This window comes from Diceros bicornis, chromosome 5, assembly GCF_020826845.1.
Source record: "Diceros bicornis minor isolate mBicDic1 chromosome 5, mDicBic1.mat.cur, whole genome shotgun sequence".
Classification (NCBI taxonomy): Eukaryota; Metazoa; Chordata; class Mammalia; order Perissodactyla; family Rhinocerotidae; genus Diceros; species Diceros bicornis.
This window is the reverse complement of record NC_080744.1, coordinates 60,516,174-60,537,482: the sequence shown is the minus strand read 5'-3', so window position 1 is coordinate 60,537,482 and position 21,309 is coordinate 60,516,174. Positions and strand designations below refer to the sequence as shown.

The 21,309-nt window shown below is 39.9% G+C and overlaps 2 protein-coding genes across 9 annotated transcripts in view; one reads left to right on the top strand and one right to left on the bottom strand.

Annotated features, from left to right (window-relative positions):
* Positions 1-2,105, top strand: part of TIPIN (TIMELESS interacting protein) — a 246,128-nt gene extending 244,023 nt beyond the window's left edge. For all 6 annotated transcript variants that reach the window (XM_058541916.1, XM_058541913.1, XM_058541915.1 and 3 more), the window contains one exon: positions 1,297-2,105. In XM_058541916.1, the coding sequence (XP_058397899.1) occupies positions 1,297-1,487 (191 nt within the window). In that variant the 3' untranslated portion in view covers positions 1,488-2,105. The remainder of the gene's footprint in view (positions 1-1,296) is intronic.
* Positions 2,106-3,705: 1,600 nt separating this feature from the next.
* Positions 3,706-21,309, bottom strand: part of DIS3L (DIS3 like exosome 3'-5' exoribonuclease) — a 31,194-nt gene continuing 13,590 nt past the window's right edge. The window contains exons 5-17 of one of the 3 annotated variants that reach the window (XM_058541899.1): positions 20,118-20,294; positions 19,038-19,116; positions 17,428-17,607; positions 15,181-15,350; positions 13,919-14,080; positions 11,998-12,245; positions 11,344-11,436; positions 8,692-9,225; positions 6,606-6,760; positions 6,326-6,504; positions 4,705-4,850; positions 4,139-4,313; positions 3,706-4,053 (exon numbers count right to left, since the gene is read on the bottom strand). In XM_058541899.1, coding sequence (XP_058397882.1) covers positions 3,745-4,053; positions 4,139-4,313; positions 4,705-4,850; positions 6,326-6,504; positions 6,606-6,760; positions 8,692-9,225; positions 11,344-11,436; positions 11,998-12,245; positions 13,919-14,080; positions 15,181-15,350; positions 17,428-17,607; positions 19,038-19,116; positions 20,118-20,294 — 2,607 coding nt within the window. In that variant the 3' untranslated portion in view covers positions 3,706-3,744. Of the gene's footprint in view, positions 4,054-4,138; positions 4,314-4,704; positions 4,851-6,325; positions 6,505-6,605; positions 6,761-8,691; positions 9,226-11,343; positions 11,437-11,997; positions 12,246-13,918; positions 14,081-15,180; positions 15,351-17,427; positions 17,608-19,037; positions 19,117-20,117; positions 20,295-21,309 lie in introns of those variants that run through there. The other 2 variants (XM_058541900.1, XM_058541901.1) reach the window with 2 other exon arrangements.

Genomic DNA, 21,309 nt, shown 5'->3' with positions numbered 1-21,309 from the left:
GACACATAATTTTACCTTTAGGATCATAATTATGAACATTAATTATTGTACTTTCCTAAACATATAAAATGCCTTCTGCACTCATTGAGGATATTAGAACCATTTGCTGATATGAATAGGTCCTAAAATGCTTTTTATTGCATTGTGTCTCTTCTGTTGTGAGCTGTCAGTTTGCTTATGTGTTGCATTCCCTTCCCTCTTTAAAACTGCCTTAAAATTTGCTGTATTTAAAACAGACTATGGATTTGGAAACTAGACACCCAAAACTATATTTTAAAATAATTTTGTTAAAAAACTATATTTGGGGGCTGGCCTGGTGGCGCAAGTGGTTAAGTGTGCGTGCTCTGCTGCGGCGGCCCGGGGTTCACCGGTTCGGATTCCCGGTGCGCACCGACGCACCGCTTGTCAGGCCATGCTGTGGTGGCGTCCCATATGAAGTAGAGGAGGATGGGCATGGATGTTAGCCCAGGGCCAGTCTTCCTCAGCAAAAAAAAAAAAAAAAAAAGAGGAGGATTGGCAGATGTTGGCTCAGGGCTGATCTTCCTCACACACAGAAAAACTATATTTGAAAATATATGGGTTTTGAATGAAGCAGGATTGCATGTCTTTCTCAATCCAAGTTTTCCTTTTGAAATGAGAAAATAATTATAGCAAGGCGTGAAGAAACCGTGTTATAAAATAAGTTTCATCCACGATAATAATATTCTCAAGTGAAAATTATTCAGTGTGACTACATTATCTTGATTTTTTCCAATTAAAATGAAATTAATTTTTAATTTTACAAATGGATGTTTTATTACTACCATGTTAAAAATTACATGAAGATATAACTATTGTTGATAGCAGTATCTTCCTTGCTGTCATTATCAAAGTATACCTGGCAATAAGCATTTTAAGGCTCATCTTCTATTTATCATATACAACTTTAAAATTTGCCCAAATAGAAATAAGTATCTTAAATTTCTTTACTATAGATCACTTTGACATATAGCTGTTAAAAGCATTTGATTTTTAAAAATTTTCGTCTTGCCGTTTTGATTTTGAATGAGAACAGTTGCATTTGGCTGTGATTCAAGAGTTTGAGTTCAGTACCTTTCAAGATTCTGGCATTTTTTTACGGATTTTATACATGTTATAAAAATGGCTTTATTTGGAAGAAAGTGACCATAATTAATATTAACTAAAGTGACCATAGATTTCATTTCCACTGATGTAAGCTTGTGAAGAGATTTGTATTTATCAGGTAAGATTGGATCATGTGCTTATAATGAGTAATAATGATGATTTCTCTTTCAGACTTATTAATGAACACACCCAGGGCACAGACAGATGAAGAGGTTAATACAGGTGAGGCTCAAGAGGAGGAGGAGTCAAATGGATTTAACAAAGACATTCTAGACAATCCACTTAATGATGCTGCTGCCAATACTGTAAATAAAGAGGAGGAATTAAAAATAGAGAGAACGCAACTGGACCAAACTTTTTAAAGTGCACGATAGTAACTTTATGCTTCATCCAAAAATGTTACTGAGGTTGGATAGGCCTCAACTAAGAGAAAATCTATTAACTTGCTATCTTCCAAGTTTGAGATTACTCTGTATTTTGTTTGGCCAGAGTGAAAATCCTTAATTAGTAAAACTTGTACAAATGCCTCTTTAAAATCTGCTATTTAGGGGCTGCCTGGTGGCGTAGCGGTTAAGTTCATGTGCTCCGCTTCAGTGGCCTGGGGTTCGTGGGTTGGGATTCTGGTGCAGACGAATGCGCTGCTTATCAAGCCATGCTGTGGTGGCGTCCCATACAAAGTAGAGGAGGATGGGCACAGATGTTAGCCCAGGGCTAATCTTCCTCACACACACACAAAAAATCTGGTATTTATAATTATACTTGTTTCTTATTAACTTTAGTTAAGTCTATTTATTCTCTTTTGTGTTTATTTTTGTATAGATAGGACTTCATAAAAATGATTGATCGTTAATAAAGTTTCTGCTCCTAGTGTGCCAGTGAATGCCTTGTTTTCACTAAATTGGGTGGTGTTTTAAGATGTAAATATATAATGAATATTAATGTCCATTTTTAAAAAAGAAATAAAAATCTTACAGACTATCTCTGGAGGCTTTATGAGTTTCTCATTGCTGTTTAGTTCTGCAATTTTCACTTTTGGTAAAACATTTAAAGTTTTTATATGTGTTTACATATATTTTGAGGAGTCACTTTAATACTTAAAGGGTCACATGAAAGGTGGCTATATTGCCTGGCCTAGGTGCTAGGGACATTCAGATGCTTCTTGGTACCTTACTAATTGGAGAGAAACTTGCAAAGTATCATGGGGAACATAAGAGCACCTAAGGTGGATTCACAGGAGACCTTTGAGTTGGTGGAGGAGATTCCAAGGATTGGGAAAAACATGTACAATAATGATATAGAAATGAAAATCTAGGAAATAAGAAAGATATTGTGACTATGAGACTAGAAGTGTTTAGGCCAGATAGTGAGAAGACCTGATTGGAGTGTTTTCCTGCCTGAGTTTATTAACTTGGTGGAGGAGGTAACACAGATAAGAAAGTACCGTGTTGACAACCAAGTTTAAAGAAGGTCTAGTTCTTGGCAGGAGATAGCTTTGCCTTTCCCTCTCCCCCATGGGAATCTAATTTTTACAAATTAGGGGTTGGGAACTTTGCTTTTTGTGAGAAAGACTGGCCGAGTGATGGTGCTAGAGTGGCTTCTATCCATGGAGCTGGGACAGGCAGGCATCTTGTTCTCTTCAGGCATGCCGACTTCAGGTGGGAATGGAGAATGATGAGGATGGTTTGGTTGAAATGCCAGGAAGTTGAGCACAAGAACATATGGGGGGGGGGGTTGGGGGTTGGTGTGTGTCCTATAGGCTTGCTGGGGACTGGCATAGTGAAGGGCCAAGAGGCATAAACCTCAGAGGACTGTGGTGTATTGCTGCCAATAGGGGATCAGCTAGAAGATAGACCCGAGTCTCTTAAGATACCACCAATGCCTAGAAAAACTGCTCCCTCAGAAGGGCCTGTTCTAGCCTCTATCCACCCTCCAACTGGATTAGAGGAGATGACTAAAACTGACTTTTTTTCCAGTGGTGGGATTTGCTGGCAAAGTAACAAGTCAACAAGGGCAAGGCCAATGCAACTCTTCATCCGAAGAGTACTCAGCAAAATGAGTGGGTGGAAAGAAAGGTTTGAGAGAACAGACCTTAGCTGTGCACCCCACCCCACTCCCTATGCCCTGTCCCCAACTGGTGCTGGGGACAGCAGGGAAGGTTTGAGTAAATATCAAATAGGAGTTTTAAAATAGAGATGGACAGGACTAAGTCTTATCTGAAAGAGACTGAAAAGTTAATCTGACAGATGTCAGAGGGGCCTATGACCCTAATGGCCCAGTGTAGCAATTACTGGAAATATTAAAACTTTTAAAGAGTGGATTTGAGACAAGTTAACTGAAAATCAGTTCTAGGTTTATTAAAACGAGACTGGCAACTTGACTTGCAGAGCCGCCATTCACTATTCATTTCTGAAAAATCAGTTACTATAGTAACCTAATTGCACGTTATTTAATGCAACTTTGATTAATGATGAGAAAACATTTTACACATCTGTGGGAAATAGCTACCCAATCCCCATCGACTAGAACACTGGGTGACACAGAAAATTAGATGTTAATGTTGAAAAGAAGGTAAAACGTTCACATAAGACAAAGCTCTTTTAATGAAGTAAGAAGAGTATTTCATATTTCATAACTGTTTGAAACATCCAAGAGAGCCAGGTCCCTTATCTCCTCTAGGAGTATGTACAGGCTTCTTCCCTTTGTTTGGCAGTATTTTTGATAATCTTCCTGAATGATGTTTACTTTGACTTCTTGGGCGAGCTGAGCTTCCTCCACAGATCTAGTTACTTCTTTCACTAAATCACTCTTTAGCAAGAGGGAACTCTGATGAACAAGTTCTGTATCTGGTATCATGTATGGTTTGTTGCTTATTATTTCAAGGCTGATTGTATCAGAATGGCAACGTGAGGCCTGTACAGATATTCTCACCTGTCATAGAGGACAAAATGCACATTACTAAGTCACACTTTATGCTTTACATTGAAACCAATACTTAATGTAAATACAGACTTACTGTTACATGGTCAAACAAATGGAACGTAACAGATTCCCCTTCTGTTGTGGTAGAGGTGATTTTGTTTTGAAATCTTTGAAGGGATCCTGATTTCCATTCAGAACGGCTATCTGGGCCACATGAGATCACCAAACCATCTTTATTTTTTAGATAAGCAGCACCTTTAATGCCAAACCTAAATCATTGCCAGAATAAAAATGCAGAGAAAATGTATTCTTAGTATGCAGACAGATCTTGTATACTTATCTAGAATGCTAGTTTTTCTTCTAGATTAAAAACTTTTCTTATCATTTACCTTCAGATATTCATTTCATTGAGCAGATAGAAACAAATATTTTGCTAAATAAGACAGTAAAATCTTATCCTAAGACTGATACAGATGTGCTAGACTCTAATCTCCTTTTATGCTTATATAGTGAATTATATGTTACATTATGTACATGTGGTAACTACAAATTGTTGCTAAAATAAATATTTTAATAAATTATATCTAATGTACTGTTTGTATTCTACACTTTTAGTTTAACTATGATTTCTTAACAACTATTGTGACACACATAACATACCTTGGTATAAATACAAGCACACCATTTGTTCTAATTGAATAAATGACCCCATCAGATATGCAACGCTCCTCAGTTTCTGGGTCTTTGTCTTTAAAATACATGCATTGGAACAGCTCAGTAGACTGCTTCTGAGCATGCTGTGCTGCCTGTCAAAAGAAGCACAACCCCAAAGCATGATGACCCCAGAAAAAACATGGAATTCATATTCCCATAGAAACAATGTCTTTAAAAAGGGTTGATTCTAGAAAACTATTAATTCAAATATTCTTCTCTATTATGAATTAAATCAATTGTGGGAACTTAACCATCCAGTATCATTCCCTCAAAAATGTCTTAGAAAATTAGAAAACAACCTCTTTGTTATTTAGAACCTGTTTATAGTTCATTCAGGTAGAGGAAAAGTATCTGTATCTATGTCTTACCTTTATTTTCAAGTCTGTCCCACCAAAATCCTGTTGGTGGAAGTGTAAATTAGTACTACTATGCTGTGGGGCAATTTAGTAATATGCATCAAAGTTTTATTTGTGCACACCTTTTGATTCAGCAATTCATTATTACCAGGAATTTATCCAGGCAATAATCTGAGAAGTCTGTAAAAGTGTATACACAAGGATGGTTGTAAACTGGATTGCCTAGGACAGTGCTGCCCAACAGAACTTTCTGTAGTGATGGAAATGTTCTATATCTGTGTGGCCCCATGGGTACCACCTAGCCACACATGTCTACTGAGCATGTGAAATGTGGCTAGTGTGCCTGAGGAACTGAATTTTTAATATTTTAAAATTTTAATTCAAATAGGCAACATAGCTAGTGGTTATATTGCATAGCACAGAACTAGAACATTGGATAGAAAATTATATTAAACATTTAGGTAGGTTCTAATTTTCTGCATCATCAAATGGTCTAGTTCTATGCTGTGTAGTATTGTAGTCACTAGTAACAATATGAAATAGAATGCAGGGTGCATCTAAAAAAATGATGTAACTATATTGACAGGGGGTGCTATCAATAACAGATGTGTTAAGTGAAAAAGGGCAGATTTCAAACAGCAGGTATGGTGTAATATTTTAATAAATAAAAAGCACTGTCTAGTATTGTTAATAATGGTTATCTCTGGGTGATGAGATGATAGATGATCTTTTACCTTTCTACATTTTGAGAAAAACATCTATTTTTTTTTATAATTTTATTTATTTATTTACTTCCCCCCCCCAAAGCCCCAGTAGATAGTTGTATGTCATAGCTGCACATCCTTCTAGTTGCTGTATGTGGGACGCGGCCTCAGCATGGCAGGAGAAGCGGTGCGTCGGTGCGCTCCCGGGGATCTGAACCCGGGCCGCCAGCAGCGGAGTGCGCGCACTTAACCCCTAAGCGATGGGGCTGGCCCCACATCTAACCTATTGTTAAATCTCCCAAATCCACATTAAGTTACTTCAGACCATTTATAAATGTATTGAAAATTATTCAACAAACTATAATTGTTCATGTTATTGCATTGGTTAGAATAATTCTAGAATTTAATTCACCAGATTATATTGCACTTCATTCTACTACACAAATTAAGCTGATATTCTCTTAGCAAAAGAGATGATGGGTCAGAGAATTTACAGTCCCTTCTTACTCGGTTTCTGTTGTTGATATGTCTGCATAATTCCTCAAGATCTTTGTTGCTGAACAAATTCTCCTTAATTTCCATTTTCTTATCTTTTGAAATGGCTGCCATTAACAATCGGTGTACTATAATATCTGAATATCTTCTTATTGGAGAAGTAAAGTGAGTATATTTATCTAATGCAAGACCTTCAAAAAGAAAACAAAAGATCGAAATAAAAAAAATACACTTTTAATTTAAACAACTTGCTCAAGGTTATGGCTACGCAAAGGAAAACTTGAATATTTACCATAATGATGGAACTCTTCCTCTGCACATGATCCAGTGGAGAAATACAGTGCATTAGACATGGCCTGCGTAGCCATATATCGCAGCAACCTGTTTACAATGGGATCGTTGGGGTCATTCGCGTTATCCAGAGAATCAGCCAGTGTTTTATTGGACCTGACCGAAAAAATGGAAAAACTTTTATTTAGTCCCAGCAATAAATTATAAGTCAACACTCTGAGGGAGAACACCCTTCACTCATCAGTCTGAATACTTTCATCTGCCTGTAGTTAAAGTTATTTTGGACACATTTCAGAAACAACTCTTTTCAACAATAGAAATCTAGTTTGCTTTTAAGGTTTAAACAAAGAAAGTGTGTGAGAATTTAAGTACGTTTCTTAAATAGCAAAGAGTAATGTGCCAATACCTACACGATTAAATTAGTGCTCGGCACACAGTAGGTGGTCAAATACTTGAATTGAACTCCCAACACCTTTAACCTTAAAATTTCTGTACAGGTCAAAGAATGGAGTTTTTCTTTGTTTAAATTAAGAATTATTGAACCAGAGGGAGTTGAAAAACAGAACTGAACTAACCCTGAGGTACACAAAGTAAAAGAAACCTAAATAGTTTTTCTTTTTCTTTTTTGGTGAGGAAGATTGGCCCTGAGCTAACATCTGTTGCCAATCTTCCTCTTTTTGCTTGAGGAAGATTAGCCCTGAGCTAATATCTGTGCCCATCTTTCTCTATTTTGTATGTGGGTCTCAGCCACAACATGGCTTGATGAGTGGTGTGGGTCTGTGCCTGGGATCCAAACCTGTGAACCTGGGCCGCTGAAGCGCTGAGCATGCCACACTTAACCACTATGCCATGGGGCTGGCCCCGATTTTTCTTTTTTTAAAGAGGAAGAGAGAGATAGGAAACACTCTATTTACTCTCAAATAATTTTTAAAAACCCAGGAAATAAAGAATTATATTAAAAATTAAACTAATAATACAGCATATAATTCAGTTCTCTATTGCAGCCCGCTAAGAGAAAAGGGGGAAAGGGAAGATGGAGAACGATGAGCAGAGAAGCATCGTGAGAGTGGGCACCGATGGGAGCTTTCCAGCTGGACAGACTCGGCTGCAGATTCTGCCTCTGCCCTGACTAGCTGTTAAATCACAGACAAGTTACTTAATTTCTCCAGACTTCATTTCTCTCTCTGTAAAATACGAATGATAAAGATGATGTCTGAAAGCCCTGAGCACATGTGCCTGGCACACACACGCGGCTCAACCACCAAACAAAGCAACAAAAGATACTATCATCTAAAGATAGAGGCAGGGGCCGGCCCCGTGGCGTAGCGGTTAAGTGCGTGTGCTTGGCTGCTGGCGGCCTGGGTTCGGATCCCGGGAGCGAACTGAGGTACTGCTTGTCACGCCATGCCGTGGCGGCGTCCCATATAAAGTAAAGGAAGATGGGCACGGGTGTTAGACCAGGGCCAGTCTTCCTCAGCAAAAAGAGGAGGATCAGCATGGATATTAGCTCAGAGCTGATCTTTCCAAAAAATAAATAAACAAATAAATACCTTAAAAAAAATAAAAAAATAGAGGCAAAAGAAATCCATTTTGATAAATAAAAGATATTTTCATTAGCACTTGTTACTTGACAACAAAATATTTAAAAAATCCTCTTAATACATCATTTTTGACAAGGAAAATATTTTATCCTGATGGTGCGGATTAAAAACGTCTCATTCTGTGGAGGCGTGGTATAAATTTACCATTGGTGTGGGATCTTATGGTATTGCCAGAAATATGTTGCATTTTTAAAATACTGAAATAAATAGGATTACGTCTTTCTATTTGCCTAATTGGTAGATGAAATTAAACCGAGGACAACAGGTTCCTTACTTCTATATTACAAATTGTAGTATGTCAAAATTATGCCTAAATAAACCTGTGTTAATTTAAGACTCTATACCTACATTATAGTAAAAGAAGAGAGCCACAAAGTTTTCTGTTTTTGGTCAAAGATCTGGCTGTCACATTTTAAGAACTATTTTAAGATAAAGAAGTCTCCAGCACTCCCTTCCATTCCTCTGCCCCCACGAAAGAGGAATTACCGTGTATCTATGATGAAGCCTTTTGCTTTAGCACATTCTCTGAGTTCAGAAAAAAACTCCTGGTGTGGAGGAGGGTGCTGGCGCAACAGGGCTTGATGAGGGAAGCTCTCCCAGATCTCCTTGGCTACCCAGTGGTTGGCCAGGATCATGCATTCAGCCACCGTCTCATGGACTTCCAGGGGCTGCTTGGGGATGAGGTCATGAATGTTCTTTTTGTCGTCTAGCTGTATGCGAACCTCTACCCCTTCCAGTTCCAGGGCACCACAACCATCTCGTTTAGCTCGGACATGGCGTGCTATGTCAGTCAACTTGCCAATTGCCCACACCAACTCCTCGAGCTTGGCTTGTCTGCTCTTCTCATCCAAGTCTCTGAGTTCTGGAATATCATCAACAATGTTGACGTTTCCATTCAGTAGTTCCTGGGCTGCTTCATAAAACAGTTTGTATGCTGATCGAATAATGGTTCTGCCATACCACACTTTCTTAATTTCATAGGAGGTTTTATCCAATTCCCACATGACGCTTACAGCATACCTACAAAACCAGTAACACTGACATCATTATTTAATTCTTCCATTTTTGAAGCAAGCAGAACTAGACCCTAAATGTATCTTGAAGGAAATGACATTGCTACCGGTTTCTCAATGTCTCAATCCAAACACTCCACCACTAAGTCAAAAAGTATTTCAGGGGCCGGCCCAGTGGTGTAGTGGTTAAGTGTGTCCTCTCCGTTGCAGCGGCCCGAGGTTCAGATCCCGGGCGCACACCAACGCACCGCTTGTCAAGCCATGCTGTGGCGGCGTCCCATATGAAGTGGAGGAAGATGGGCACGGATGTTAGCCCAGGGCCAGTCTTCCTCAGCAAAAAGAGGATTGGCGATAAATGTTAGCTTAGGGCTAATCTTCCTCAAAAAAAAAAAAAAAAGTATTTCAAATTAAAACAACAAAGTTCAACTAGGTTCTGTTGAGCTCTGAGCAAATCTGCAATGAGTTCACATGTAATGTTACAAACCCTACCTTATAGTTCTCCATTTTCACTAGAAGAGCAGAGCATTGATAGAGCCAAGTCTGTTGGGCTCTCTAGTAAAGAAAAGCCTTTCAATCCTATAGGGTGACACTGAACTATGATATCAGTCTTGATGATAGGTTAATTAGCAAAAAGTTGATTTTGTAAAGGATCACTTTGCCACCAAATCATTCTATTTAAAAACATATACAGGAGCTGGCCCGGTGGCACAAGCGGTTAAGCGCACGCTCCGCTGCGGTGGCCCGGGGTTCGCTGGTTCGGATCCTGGGCGCGCACCGCTTGGCAAGCCATGCTGTGGCGGCGTCTCATATAAAGTGGAGGAAGATGGGCACTGAGGTTAGCCCAGGGCCAGTCTTCCTCAGCAAAAAAAGAGGAGGATTGGCAGATGTTAGCACAGGGCTGATCCTCACAGAAAAAAAAACAACAAAAACAAAAAACATATACAACTCATATAAAAAATGGCTAATTTTCCTGATATATAAAGAGCTCTTATAAATCAGTTACTAATAGATCAAGAACTCAAAAGAAAAATGGGTAAGGAACATGAAATTCTTCACAGAAAAGGCTACATAAATGACGGTGAAACACACAAAAAAATGTTTAACTTTATTCGTAGTAGGAAAATTACAAATTAAAACCACTAAGATACCATTGTCATGTATCAAATTGGCAAAGATAAAAAAATATAGCATATTGTGCTGGCAAAGCTGTGGGGAAACAAACATTCTCATACATTGTTGGTGGGAACATAATTGGTGTAACCTCTATGGAGGGCAATTTGATTATATCTATCTAATCACAAATGCATATACCCTTTGACACAGAAATTCCGCTTCTAGGAATTTATCCTCCAGATATACTGTACTTTTAAAAATGTGAAACAACTTATGTTCCAAGTACAGTTTTGTTTGTAATAGCAAAGATCGGAAACAATCCAAATTTCCATAGATAAGCGACTGTTATTAATATGGAATAGTCTCCAAGACACATGGTTAAGTTAAAAAAAAAAAAAGGTGCTGAACAGTATATCTATATCTATATCTGTATCTATCTATCTATATATATAATGTCACTATTTGTATAAAAAAGAAAGACCACATGTCCATATTTGTATGTATTATATCTAAAAAAAAATGTAGGAAATTGATAACTGAGGGAAAGTAGCAGGAGAGAGCCTTTTACTAAATATCTTTTGGAACCTATGAATTTTGGACTAGATGGTTTTATTACCTATTCAAAGATAGATATAAATTTTAACTAAAACAAACAAAAAACGCCCTAAGTTCATGATCCTCAGGCAAAACACCCTCAACCCGGGAATACATGTGCACAAAACTGTAAACATTTGGTCCCAGACTTTAGCTGACTTCAAAAAGCCAACACAGAGAGAGAAGCAGCCTCATAGCTAGACAGAGAGAAAAGAGGAAAGGAAGGGAAGACTAGAGAAATAAAGCTGCCTAAAAACAGGTGGTGCAGGGGGTGTAGAGGATGCAGAGGGAAGCAGGGGTGGGGAGGGGTGCTACAGCATATTAGAAAGAAAAGGAGGAAAAGGCCAGAAGCAAGAGCGCCAGGCACCACAGAAGGGCTACAACAAGCTCCGAAGATGAAAATAATGAACAAACTCACCTGTCAACGCCTCCCAGGAGGGAGCACAGATCAGCGCTGAGGATGGAGGGCAGCATGTCATAGCGACGGTCTGCTAAATAGTAAGTGGTGGCCCTGTGAATGACACATACGTGAGTGCGTGACCTTCAGCAGCAAGAAACAGAACTGCTGACTGCACGGGCTGCAGTGAGGTAAACGGCCAAAACCTCAGCACAAATTCCCCAAGGCTGTTGCCTTTTCATAAAGTGCAGCAGACTGGGTAATAAAGCTATTCCCATGTCCCCACTTTTCAAAGGGATACAGCTTTGGGCTGAATATTCTTCCACTGATACAAAAAAGAAAGATAAAGTGACATGAATCTTAGTTTAAAAAAAAATAGAGTGTAATGATCCAGTATTTATATAAAACACTATATTACTACATGAAAAATTTAATCCATTTCAATTTAGAAGGAAACAATGTGTGGAAATGTTCTGTTATAAAAGGAAAGGTAAAGTGATCAAGGTACTATTTTTCTAAAGGAAAAGGGGAAGTGGACCTCAACTTTTTTTTTTCTGGGAGCTTCAGAATTGCACAAACATGAAATCTTTGTTTTGAAGTCTGAAACTAGCATAGTTACAAAATATGTTACAGTCACATATACATAATTATAGAGCTGATTTCAAACAGCATTACCTTGTTCTAGCTTCAATATCAATGTAAGAATTTGGTGCCACAAAGTGTGTTACATCTGCGATGTGGACCCCAAGTTCCAGGTTGCCATTATTTAAGGTTCTGACTGAGAGTGTGTCATCCACATCTTCACAACCCTTGGGGTCAATGCTGAATACAAGATGGGTTTTCCTCAAGTCTCTACGCTCTCGTTCCTCTTCAGGATTCACCTTCCAGGGATTTTCGGGTGTGTTTACTGGCATCTCACACATCTGTACAATGAGAGGCCAAATGTTCAGCAATTCACGTGCCACAAGTTTCCTATAAAAATCTATTCTCAATGTGACCTCACAGAAATCCCATTCGTTCCTCATTACCTTCTGCAATTAACCTATGTTTGCTTCTTTTGATCAATAATTATTTATTAGGTACCTAATATGTGTAAGGAACTGTGCTAGGCTCTAGAAAGTCAGGAGTCAATAGGAAAGACACAGTCCCTGGCCCTCGAGGCCCCTTACAGCCTGGCAAGAAATGTTCCACAACTTTCACCAGCCCCTTAGTTGTGGGAGGTGGAGCAAGAACGAATGAGTGACTTTTAAAAAGTCTAACTTCTACTCGATTTTCGAATGATGCATTTGGTTAAACGTAGTTAAGCTTTTAATTCAAGTCAAGCCCTGAAAAAAAATCAACATGTCCCAAATATTAAAAATTTATTCCTTAAAGATAATTTTAGCAGGACCAATCTAGGGTATTTTGTCTCCCTTATTACCTGTTTAAGCCATCAATTTGCAGTTAAGTAGGCTAAAAGAGAAGAGAGAATTCTAGTCCTGTGAAGTCTAATCCATGCTTTATTTTTTCCTAACATTTTCACTAAGCTCTGTCAAAACAAGTCAACAAGTAATTTCCAGAAACTAATGTTTTAAACATAAAAATTTAATAATGTAAAATATTCTAAAATATTTTTCTATTCTAGCTACTATTCTGTCAAAAACTATAATGAAAATAAGAACACCCATATGCTCTTGATAGCAATGCAAACTGGTCCAATTTTTCTGGAGAATAATCTGCCAATACATAACAAAAGCTATTTAAATGTTTTATGCCCTTTGACTTGCAATCTTACTTTAAGGATTACATTCCAAGGAAAACAATCAAAAAGAAAAAAAAGCAATGTTTATAAAAATGTTTGAAGTAGCATTTTTTATATAATACTGAAAAATTAAATAGCCCAATGTCCAACAATTGAGGAACGCTTAAGCAAACTAGAATACATCAATATACAGTAATTTGCCATAACTATTAAAAATAAGTAGGCTAAGTCAATAATTTTAAGTGAAAGAAGCAGAACAGAAAATAGAATGTGCACACTATGAATATAGTTATGCAAGAATAATAAAGACGATTTATGAGGATTTGAAAAGATCATAAAGTGATGGAAATAGCTAATGTCTTATGTCCATGGAATTTCTGTTTTCTGTAAAGGTTACAAAAACTGTTTCATAACAAGCAAGATTTTTTGATCCATGGATTAGAGATGTATGGAACCCAGGAAGCTGCGCCCTGAAGCTTTCTGCAGCCTCTGGTTAGATGATTATAACAGGGAGTGGAGCCCAGCTGGGTCTCTAACTAGGCCCCCTTGCAGTTGCTGGGGATGGATGTACACTGACTATGAGACACTGACGTACCATTTTTAAGTGCAGTTGGAAAATGCAAAAATTTAAGAGCTGTGAGGTGTGGGAAACTAACTCTGCACTTGAAGCTGACTTCAGTCTGGTCCAAACACAGAATAGAGGAGTGAGATTTTTCCATTATCTCTGGCTTCAGACAGTAGGTTGTTACATGTACAAAGATTTTTCTTTCTTAATGACGAAACAAACAACAGCAAAAGCAAAAAGAAAATGTATGAAATGTCTTCCACCAGAGCAAAGGATTGGGGAATTCTGACCTGGGCTTCTGAGAAAGGGACAACTGAAATACTGTTTTCCACCAGGATGGTTGCAATTTCCCCTTCCAGATCTCCGATTCTTCCTAGAACACGCACAAAATGTCCATTTGGATACACAGATGTAGACTCCCAGGAATCGATGCGCACAACCACCCTGAAGTCCTGCACAAAAGGAGAAAAAAAACCACAAGCCGAGCACCAGGAGTTAAGTGGGTCACTTAGAAGCACCAAACAAGAGATAAACAGCATCAGGCTCCAAAAAGAGTGGCTAATTCACAAATAGTGGAGTCTTGTAATTTTTTCGGTTCTCTCTGTTTCACTAAATTGCCAGATGGCTTGTAAATGCTTGGCCCAATGCGTTGAAGGGAGGCATTACCTCTCTACATCAAATAAGTGGGCTGGAAATTTTAGTCTGTTAAAAGAAAGCCAACTGTAACACATTCTAGTTAACATTTGTGACACAAGGAAAAAACCCAATTATGCATAGTCCAGAGTAAATTTCAAAAGAAAATATCAATTTTTTGTGCGTGGGAGTTACTTTCTAAATTCTTTGAAGTTACTTTCTAACTTCTTAAGACATCTTTTGGTGGGAAAGAAGCTATCAGTGTGAACTGAACCCCACTGCCCCCAAATTCCTGGAAACCATGGAGGTGGAAAGCAGTAGTCGCAACTGGCCTCAGAGAGCCCGCATATGGCTTCAAGATGGAAAGGTACACAATGACCAGATTACTGGCTGGGGACATCCTGCTTCAGTGTCTCATTTACAAACTGCAAAACATCATGCAAATCAAATTGGGCGATGCCTGTACTCTTCGCCACAGTAAAGGTTAATTTTTAACTTTCTTGTTTATGTCTTCTCTCCAGGGCTATATATTCCTTTATGGCTAATCGATTCTGTGAAGTACCACTATATCATCCCTACAGGGCAGGGTGATCGTATTTCTATATTGCTTGCTGGAAGGAAGCTTGTTAGTGTTGGCAAAGTGTATCTATTGAAAGTTTCTGTGTTGGACAGCTGGATAACGAATGTTCTCTCCAGTTGTCCTACACAGCTCTTTCTAGGACGGTTTCTCTCTGGCCTTCATTTATTAACCAAGGACTACTTAATAGATGGTTCTATATATTTAGAATTTTTAAAAAACAGGATCTTGGAAAGCCAGATGCCATCAATAATTTATCCCTTCTTATGCAAAGGAACCAACAGTTTCCTGGTACTGCTCAAAAGCTGGCAAAGACCCAAGGAAAACAGTAGAGTCAGCTACCTGGAGGGCTTCTGCTTGCTGAGTGCTAATTCGGATTTTGGGAATTCTGTAATCCCAAGGCGTAACTAGGATTTTCTGAGCATTTTTGCCCTGAGATTGGACCTCTTCTTTGGATGGAAATGTCACCACATAATCCCGCCAGTTCTTCTGAAGGATGCCCACCACTCTGCCTTTGGGAAAACAAAACAAAATAAAGCCTTAACTAGTGAGATGTTACTCTGACCAGCTCAGCAACAAGGAAGAAAACAGGAAACACAATGCCCCAATTTTTCAAGCAAATCCATACAAGTTGAGAGATACTTAAACATTTGCCTTACTGGCATTTTATTATTAAGATGGATCATTTTTTTTAAGATAGATAATTTTTTTTATAACATTGTCAGTATGCCCTTTCTTCTGTGGGGCCTGACATGACATTTAGAATCCATTAGTCCCACTTTCTCTTTTGCCCTTACCTTACCAATCTCAGGTTTAGGTGTGCTGGGAAAAGTCAATGATTCTCACTTTTTTTACCCTATGCCCTCACTGTGCATTTTCATTATCTTTCTTGCATTTTCCCACCAGCCAAGATCATTTGGTCCAACATTATATACAGAAAAGTGTACACATTATAAGTCTAATACACAACACTTTTAATCATCATTCATTGAAGTCAATAAAAAACAAACTTTAATAGTTAAAAGTGCTCTTTTCTTTTCACAAATATTTACTGAGCCCCTACCAGGTGTGAGGCCCTGTTCTCGGTGCAGGGAATTAGCAATATCAAAACTGACAAAGTCCTTGATTCCTGGAGTTTACACTCTAGTCCAGGTGTCTGTAGGGGTGGGAACCTGACAGTAAAATATATGTGAGGTAGTGATGACTGCTGAGAAAGACGTAGAGTAAGGTAAGGTGACCAAAAGTGATAAAGGGTCAGAAGTGGCAGCTATTTTAAATAAAGTGACATCTGAGCAGAGACTTGAAGTGAGGAAAGGAGGTGTGGGGACGTTTGGGGAAAGCTTGTTTCCAGGGTGGAAAGGATGAGTTGCTCAATGTGGCAGGATCAGAGTGATGAAGAGGATGGTGACAGAAGGCAGCCCTACTGATGGGACCTTACAGGCCATGGTAAGGACTCTGCATTTTATTCTGAGAGAAATAGGAAGCAGCCATTGGAGAGTTCTGAGCAGAGACATGACAGGACCTAAGACTTTGAAAAGGATCACTGTGGCTCCCACGTGGAGAAAAGACTATCCGGGAGCAAGGGTGGGAGCAGGGAGACCAGTGAGGAGGCTGTTGGGGTCATCTCACCAATGGGTTCTAGTGGACCGAACTAGGAGAGAAGTGGTGGAGGGTGGCAGCAGCTGAATTCAGGCCACACATTAAAGCTGGAGCTGACAGGACTTGCTGATGTATGAAAGAAGTCGAGGATAATTCCAAGGTCTTTGGGTTCACCAATTGTGAGAATGAACTTGCCATTTATTGAGATGGGGAACACTTGGGGAGGAGCGGGTTTAGGGTAGAAATCATGAGTTTGTTATTAGGTATTTGAAGTTTGAGATGCCCATTAGACATCCTGGGAAGATGCTAAATAAGACAGCTAAGTAGACAAAACTGGCAGCTGAGGAAGCGGTCTGGGCTGCAGAGAGAAAGCCAGAGGACTGAATGAGCTCTCTCAGAGAGAGTGTGCAGAGAACAAGAGATCCAGAGAGGAGCCCTGGTGCACCCAAGAGGACAGGAAGAACCAGTAAAGGAACTGAGAGGGAGTAAGCAGCACGGGAGAAGAACCCAGAAGCCAAAGATGAGGCAGTGATCCATCGGCCAAATGCTGCTGACAGGTTACAGATGCTGAGTATTATCGGCAATGAGGTCACTGGTGACCTTGACAAGAGGTCCAGGGTTTCTTTTTTGGTGGGGGCGCCTGAATGTAGTGGCTTTGGGAGAAAATGGGTAGACAGGAAGGAGAAAGAATGCAGAGTTAACTGTCTCACTGAGTCTTGCCATAAACTAGAGCAGAGAGAAGGGCAGTAGCTGGAGGAGATGTGAGACCTGAGAGCATTTTTGCTTTTGTTTTGTTTTAAGATGGGAGATATGACGGCATATTTGGGTGCTGATGAGAATAAAATAAACCTGCAGAAAGGGGAACTGATAATGTAGGAAAATAAACAGTATCATATATTAATAACTGCAATATTTCTGGATTGTTAAGGAGAGGAAAAATAAACACTCCACAAGAAAAATGGATAATGGGTGACTTTCCAGCTGGCTCACCTGTGGGCATGGGCTCACTTGGGGACTCTCCTGAGGCCTTGTCATCACTGTCATTCTCACACAAGGCGGCAGTTCTTCCTTTCCATTCATTTTTAGGGAGCAGTTCCACAACTACCACGTCTCCATGAATCGAGCGGTTTCGAGCCTTCATCCCATGGATCAGGATGTCACTGACTAAACCTGTGTTTGGGGCAGCACAGAGGAACCCCATAAAGCCAAGGGGGATGCCACAGCAATGAGGCATTTTAAGCAAAATATATTTGAGGTCTAATCAGCATTCTTGGCAAATAAAAGCTTCCTAGTTTCAAAGGTGAAGTCGAACTTTGTTCTGCAGGTTAGGAATGAAGAACCACGGCCACCATGTCAGACCATATAATGTGCTTTCCTAAGGGCCACCCTCAGCCATCTTTTAAGGTAGGTGACAGTTCCCTGCATAAGACTATGTAAACCTGCACTGGAATTCTGTCCCACACCTTCAGGGGCCACACAGCCAGGGAGTGGTCAGCAGGCTGAGGAACCATGGACACTGCAGAACTGACAGGAGTAATTCTGACAAGCAGAATCCTGGAGAAAGCCACTGCTTCTCACTCTCCTTCAACCCGGCCATGCTCCCTTGACTATTAGGGCTTTGTCACCCTGACGCTATAGAACTAAGAACTATACTATATTATGATACAACTTATTTACACTTTTTTTCATTTTTATTACTTTTGTAAGGATTCCAATAAGGCAATATAAGACACAGAGGCAGTACAGGGCAATGTCTTTTATTTATTTATGTATTATTTTTGTTTGTCTGTTTTTTTAGCCAAGGAAGACTGGCCCTAGGCTAACAGCTGTGCCCATCTTCCTCTACTTTATATGGGACGCCACCACAGCATGGCTTGACAAGCAGTGCATCGGTGCGCGCCCAGGATCCGAACCTGCGAACCTCAGGCTGCCAAAGTGGAACACGTGCCCTTAACTGCCACGCCACCAGGCTGGCCCCAGGGCAACGTCTTAAAGTCACAGCCAAACTGCCACGGTGGCAGGTTCGCCCCCACCACTTCCCAGTAACTGTGCTTCTCTGTATTTTAGTATCCTCACCTGTCACTGTGTGTATCTTCATGTACGAAAGGTAGAGAACCTACATTAGTGCTTAGATACCTACATTAAGCGCTTAGAACAGTACCTGATGTATAGTGAGCTCTCAAAATACTAGCTATTATCTTCTTTTGTGTGTGAGGAAGATTGGCCCTGAGCTAACATCTGTGCCCATCTTCTTCTATTTTGTTTATGGGACGCTGCCACAGCATAGCTCGATGAGCGGTGTCTAAGTCCACACCCGGGATCTGAACCTGCGAACCCCAGGCTGCTGAAGTGGAGTGTGTGAACTTAACCACCACGCCACAGGGCCGGCCCCAATATCATTTTTTAAAGTTTATTACAATAAAGTCAGAAATTATAGACAAAAAGCTAGGGGAAAACCAACCCATGATCCCACACACCCAGTGTGTGTGGGGACATGTGACATGGCATATAGGATGTGACAACTTCAGCTTTGCTTTCTTCATTGTGTAATATCAGAATAAAAAAGGAGTATGGAAATTTATATAAGGCTTATACTAAACCTGAATCTTTACTGCTGGCTCCTTGAAGTCGAACGAAAGCTTCTATTTGTGCTCTATGTTTGTTGACGTTCAGAACTCCCTAAAATCATAATAAAAATCATGTGACAAATTTCTCTTCTGCCTGCGTTGCCTCCAAAAGTTACAGTTTTTAAAAACTATATGAAAATATCCTCATAATATTCTTATAAGGTTTGTGATCCCTTTCTTTAGGAATAATATTCACCACAAAGGTTTCTATTTTCTAGAGAACATACCATCATTTTGAACTACTCTTAGCTATACCTAGCACTGAAAGTGCCAGGATTTATCTTACCTAAGTGATGAGTGGCCTTTAAAAAAATCTTCTTCCTCAAAATATCCTCCCAGGAACACCGTAAACTTTACCACCAAGTTGGAAGCCGCTCTAGGTAGACTCATTTAAAATACCCACACTTTAGGGAGGGACTTTAGTGTGGTGTTCTCAAACTTTGGTCGGCATACAAACCATCTGAGTTGCTGGTTAAAAATGTAAATCCATGATGGAACAGTTCTGTATCTTGATTATGGTGGTGGATACACAAATCTATGCATGCAATAACACTGCGCAGACACACACACAGACAAATGAGTGTATGTAAATATCTGTTGAAATCTGAATAATAATTTTATCTGACTCCTTCTCAAGCCCCTGACAGCATCTGGGTTCTGGGTCCTGGGGGACCACAAAATGGCTCTTGAAAGGAGCAGGAAAATGGCAAAGGAGTGAAGAAGCAAATTTTACCAATTTTACAATTTTGCCAAAACTTCATACCTTGATTCAAAAATATATTCTCTTTCCCAGCGACAGGAGGCATTTACGAGGCTACTTGTGTGATGCTCAATATGTAACCCAATTAAGAACATTACAGAGTAGCTCCAAACCAGACAGCAATGTCTACAGGAAGAACAACTCTCAAATCACCTTAAACGTCAACAGCCCTCGCTTACTCACGCCCGTCTTGTTTACAACCTTTGAAATTAGAGGCTGTGACAGGAGGCAAGAAAAGAAGAGAAGAAAACATACTGGCTGGGCCTGATGCCGATTCTTCATCATCACCTCACCTGGATGTAGCGTCCAGATTTAATGCCGGCTTCTAACACTTCCAGGGGAAGATGTTCTGGGTACTCCTTCCCATGGCTCTCCTGACTCTCATTTTCTCTTTCCCGTCGAGACTGAAGGATAGAATCATAAAGCTCGTGGGCTGCCTTTAAGTCAAGCCAAAAATTGTCCAGATAATTCTGAATTTAATAAAAGCAAAAGAGAAACATGGTCATTATAGTTGTATTACAAAAAATCCTGAACAGGAACTGTTGGCATGCAGTTTTGAAGGGGTCTTAAGTGAGCATTACCTTCCCAAGCCTCAGGCTACTGGTTCATTTTCTACCATCTCATGAATCCCTGAAGCCTTACCAAATGAACGCCAGGGAGGCTGCCCCTACTGCGGAACACTTCCATCTCCCTGATTACTCTGCACTTTCAAATCTCCCTCTCTCTCCACAAACACACACACACACACACACACACACGCATGTCCACGCACATGTCATCTGCCTGTCTTTACACGTATCTCATTGTTAGACAATGGCCTACAGTAAATGGAGAGGAAAAGCTCCTACGTGTGCATTCTTGTCTTTTTTTTTTCTGAGGAAGATTCACCCTGAGCTAATATCTGTTGCCAATCTTCCTCTATTTTGTATGTGGGTTGCTGCTACAACATGGCCGCTGATGGGTGGTGTATGTCCACGCCCGGGAACCGAACCAGGGCCGCTTAAGTGGAGCACATCGAACTGACCAACTAGGCCATGGGGTTGGCCCCTGCATTCTTGTCTTTTTTTTTCCTACCAGAAATGTTTGAAATTTATAGGAAAATTTGATAGGCACATAAAAATGGCAAAGAGTAGTATATAAAGAAATGTTCCAACCCACTGGCAATGTCAAATGAGCAATGAGGGGAAAGTAAAGATGTTTCTATTCTTTGTATTAGGCTTTCTCCTCCTCATAAGCTCCCAGAGGACCGAGTCTTTTTTTGTTACTATCCACAGACGTAGTAACCCTCCTCATGTAGGTGACACTTGATGTTGCTATTAGTGTGATGACCTGGTATGAAGCAAAACTTGGAAACAAGTGGTCAGGTTCCCCTCCAAGTAGACTATCACTGAATGTTATTGCACCTCTTGGCGTAATTCTTTCAGAGAGGCCCTAGACAAAACACCAAGGCGACTGCCCACAAGAGGATGGTGTGGTGAGGTTGGC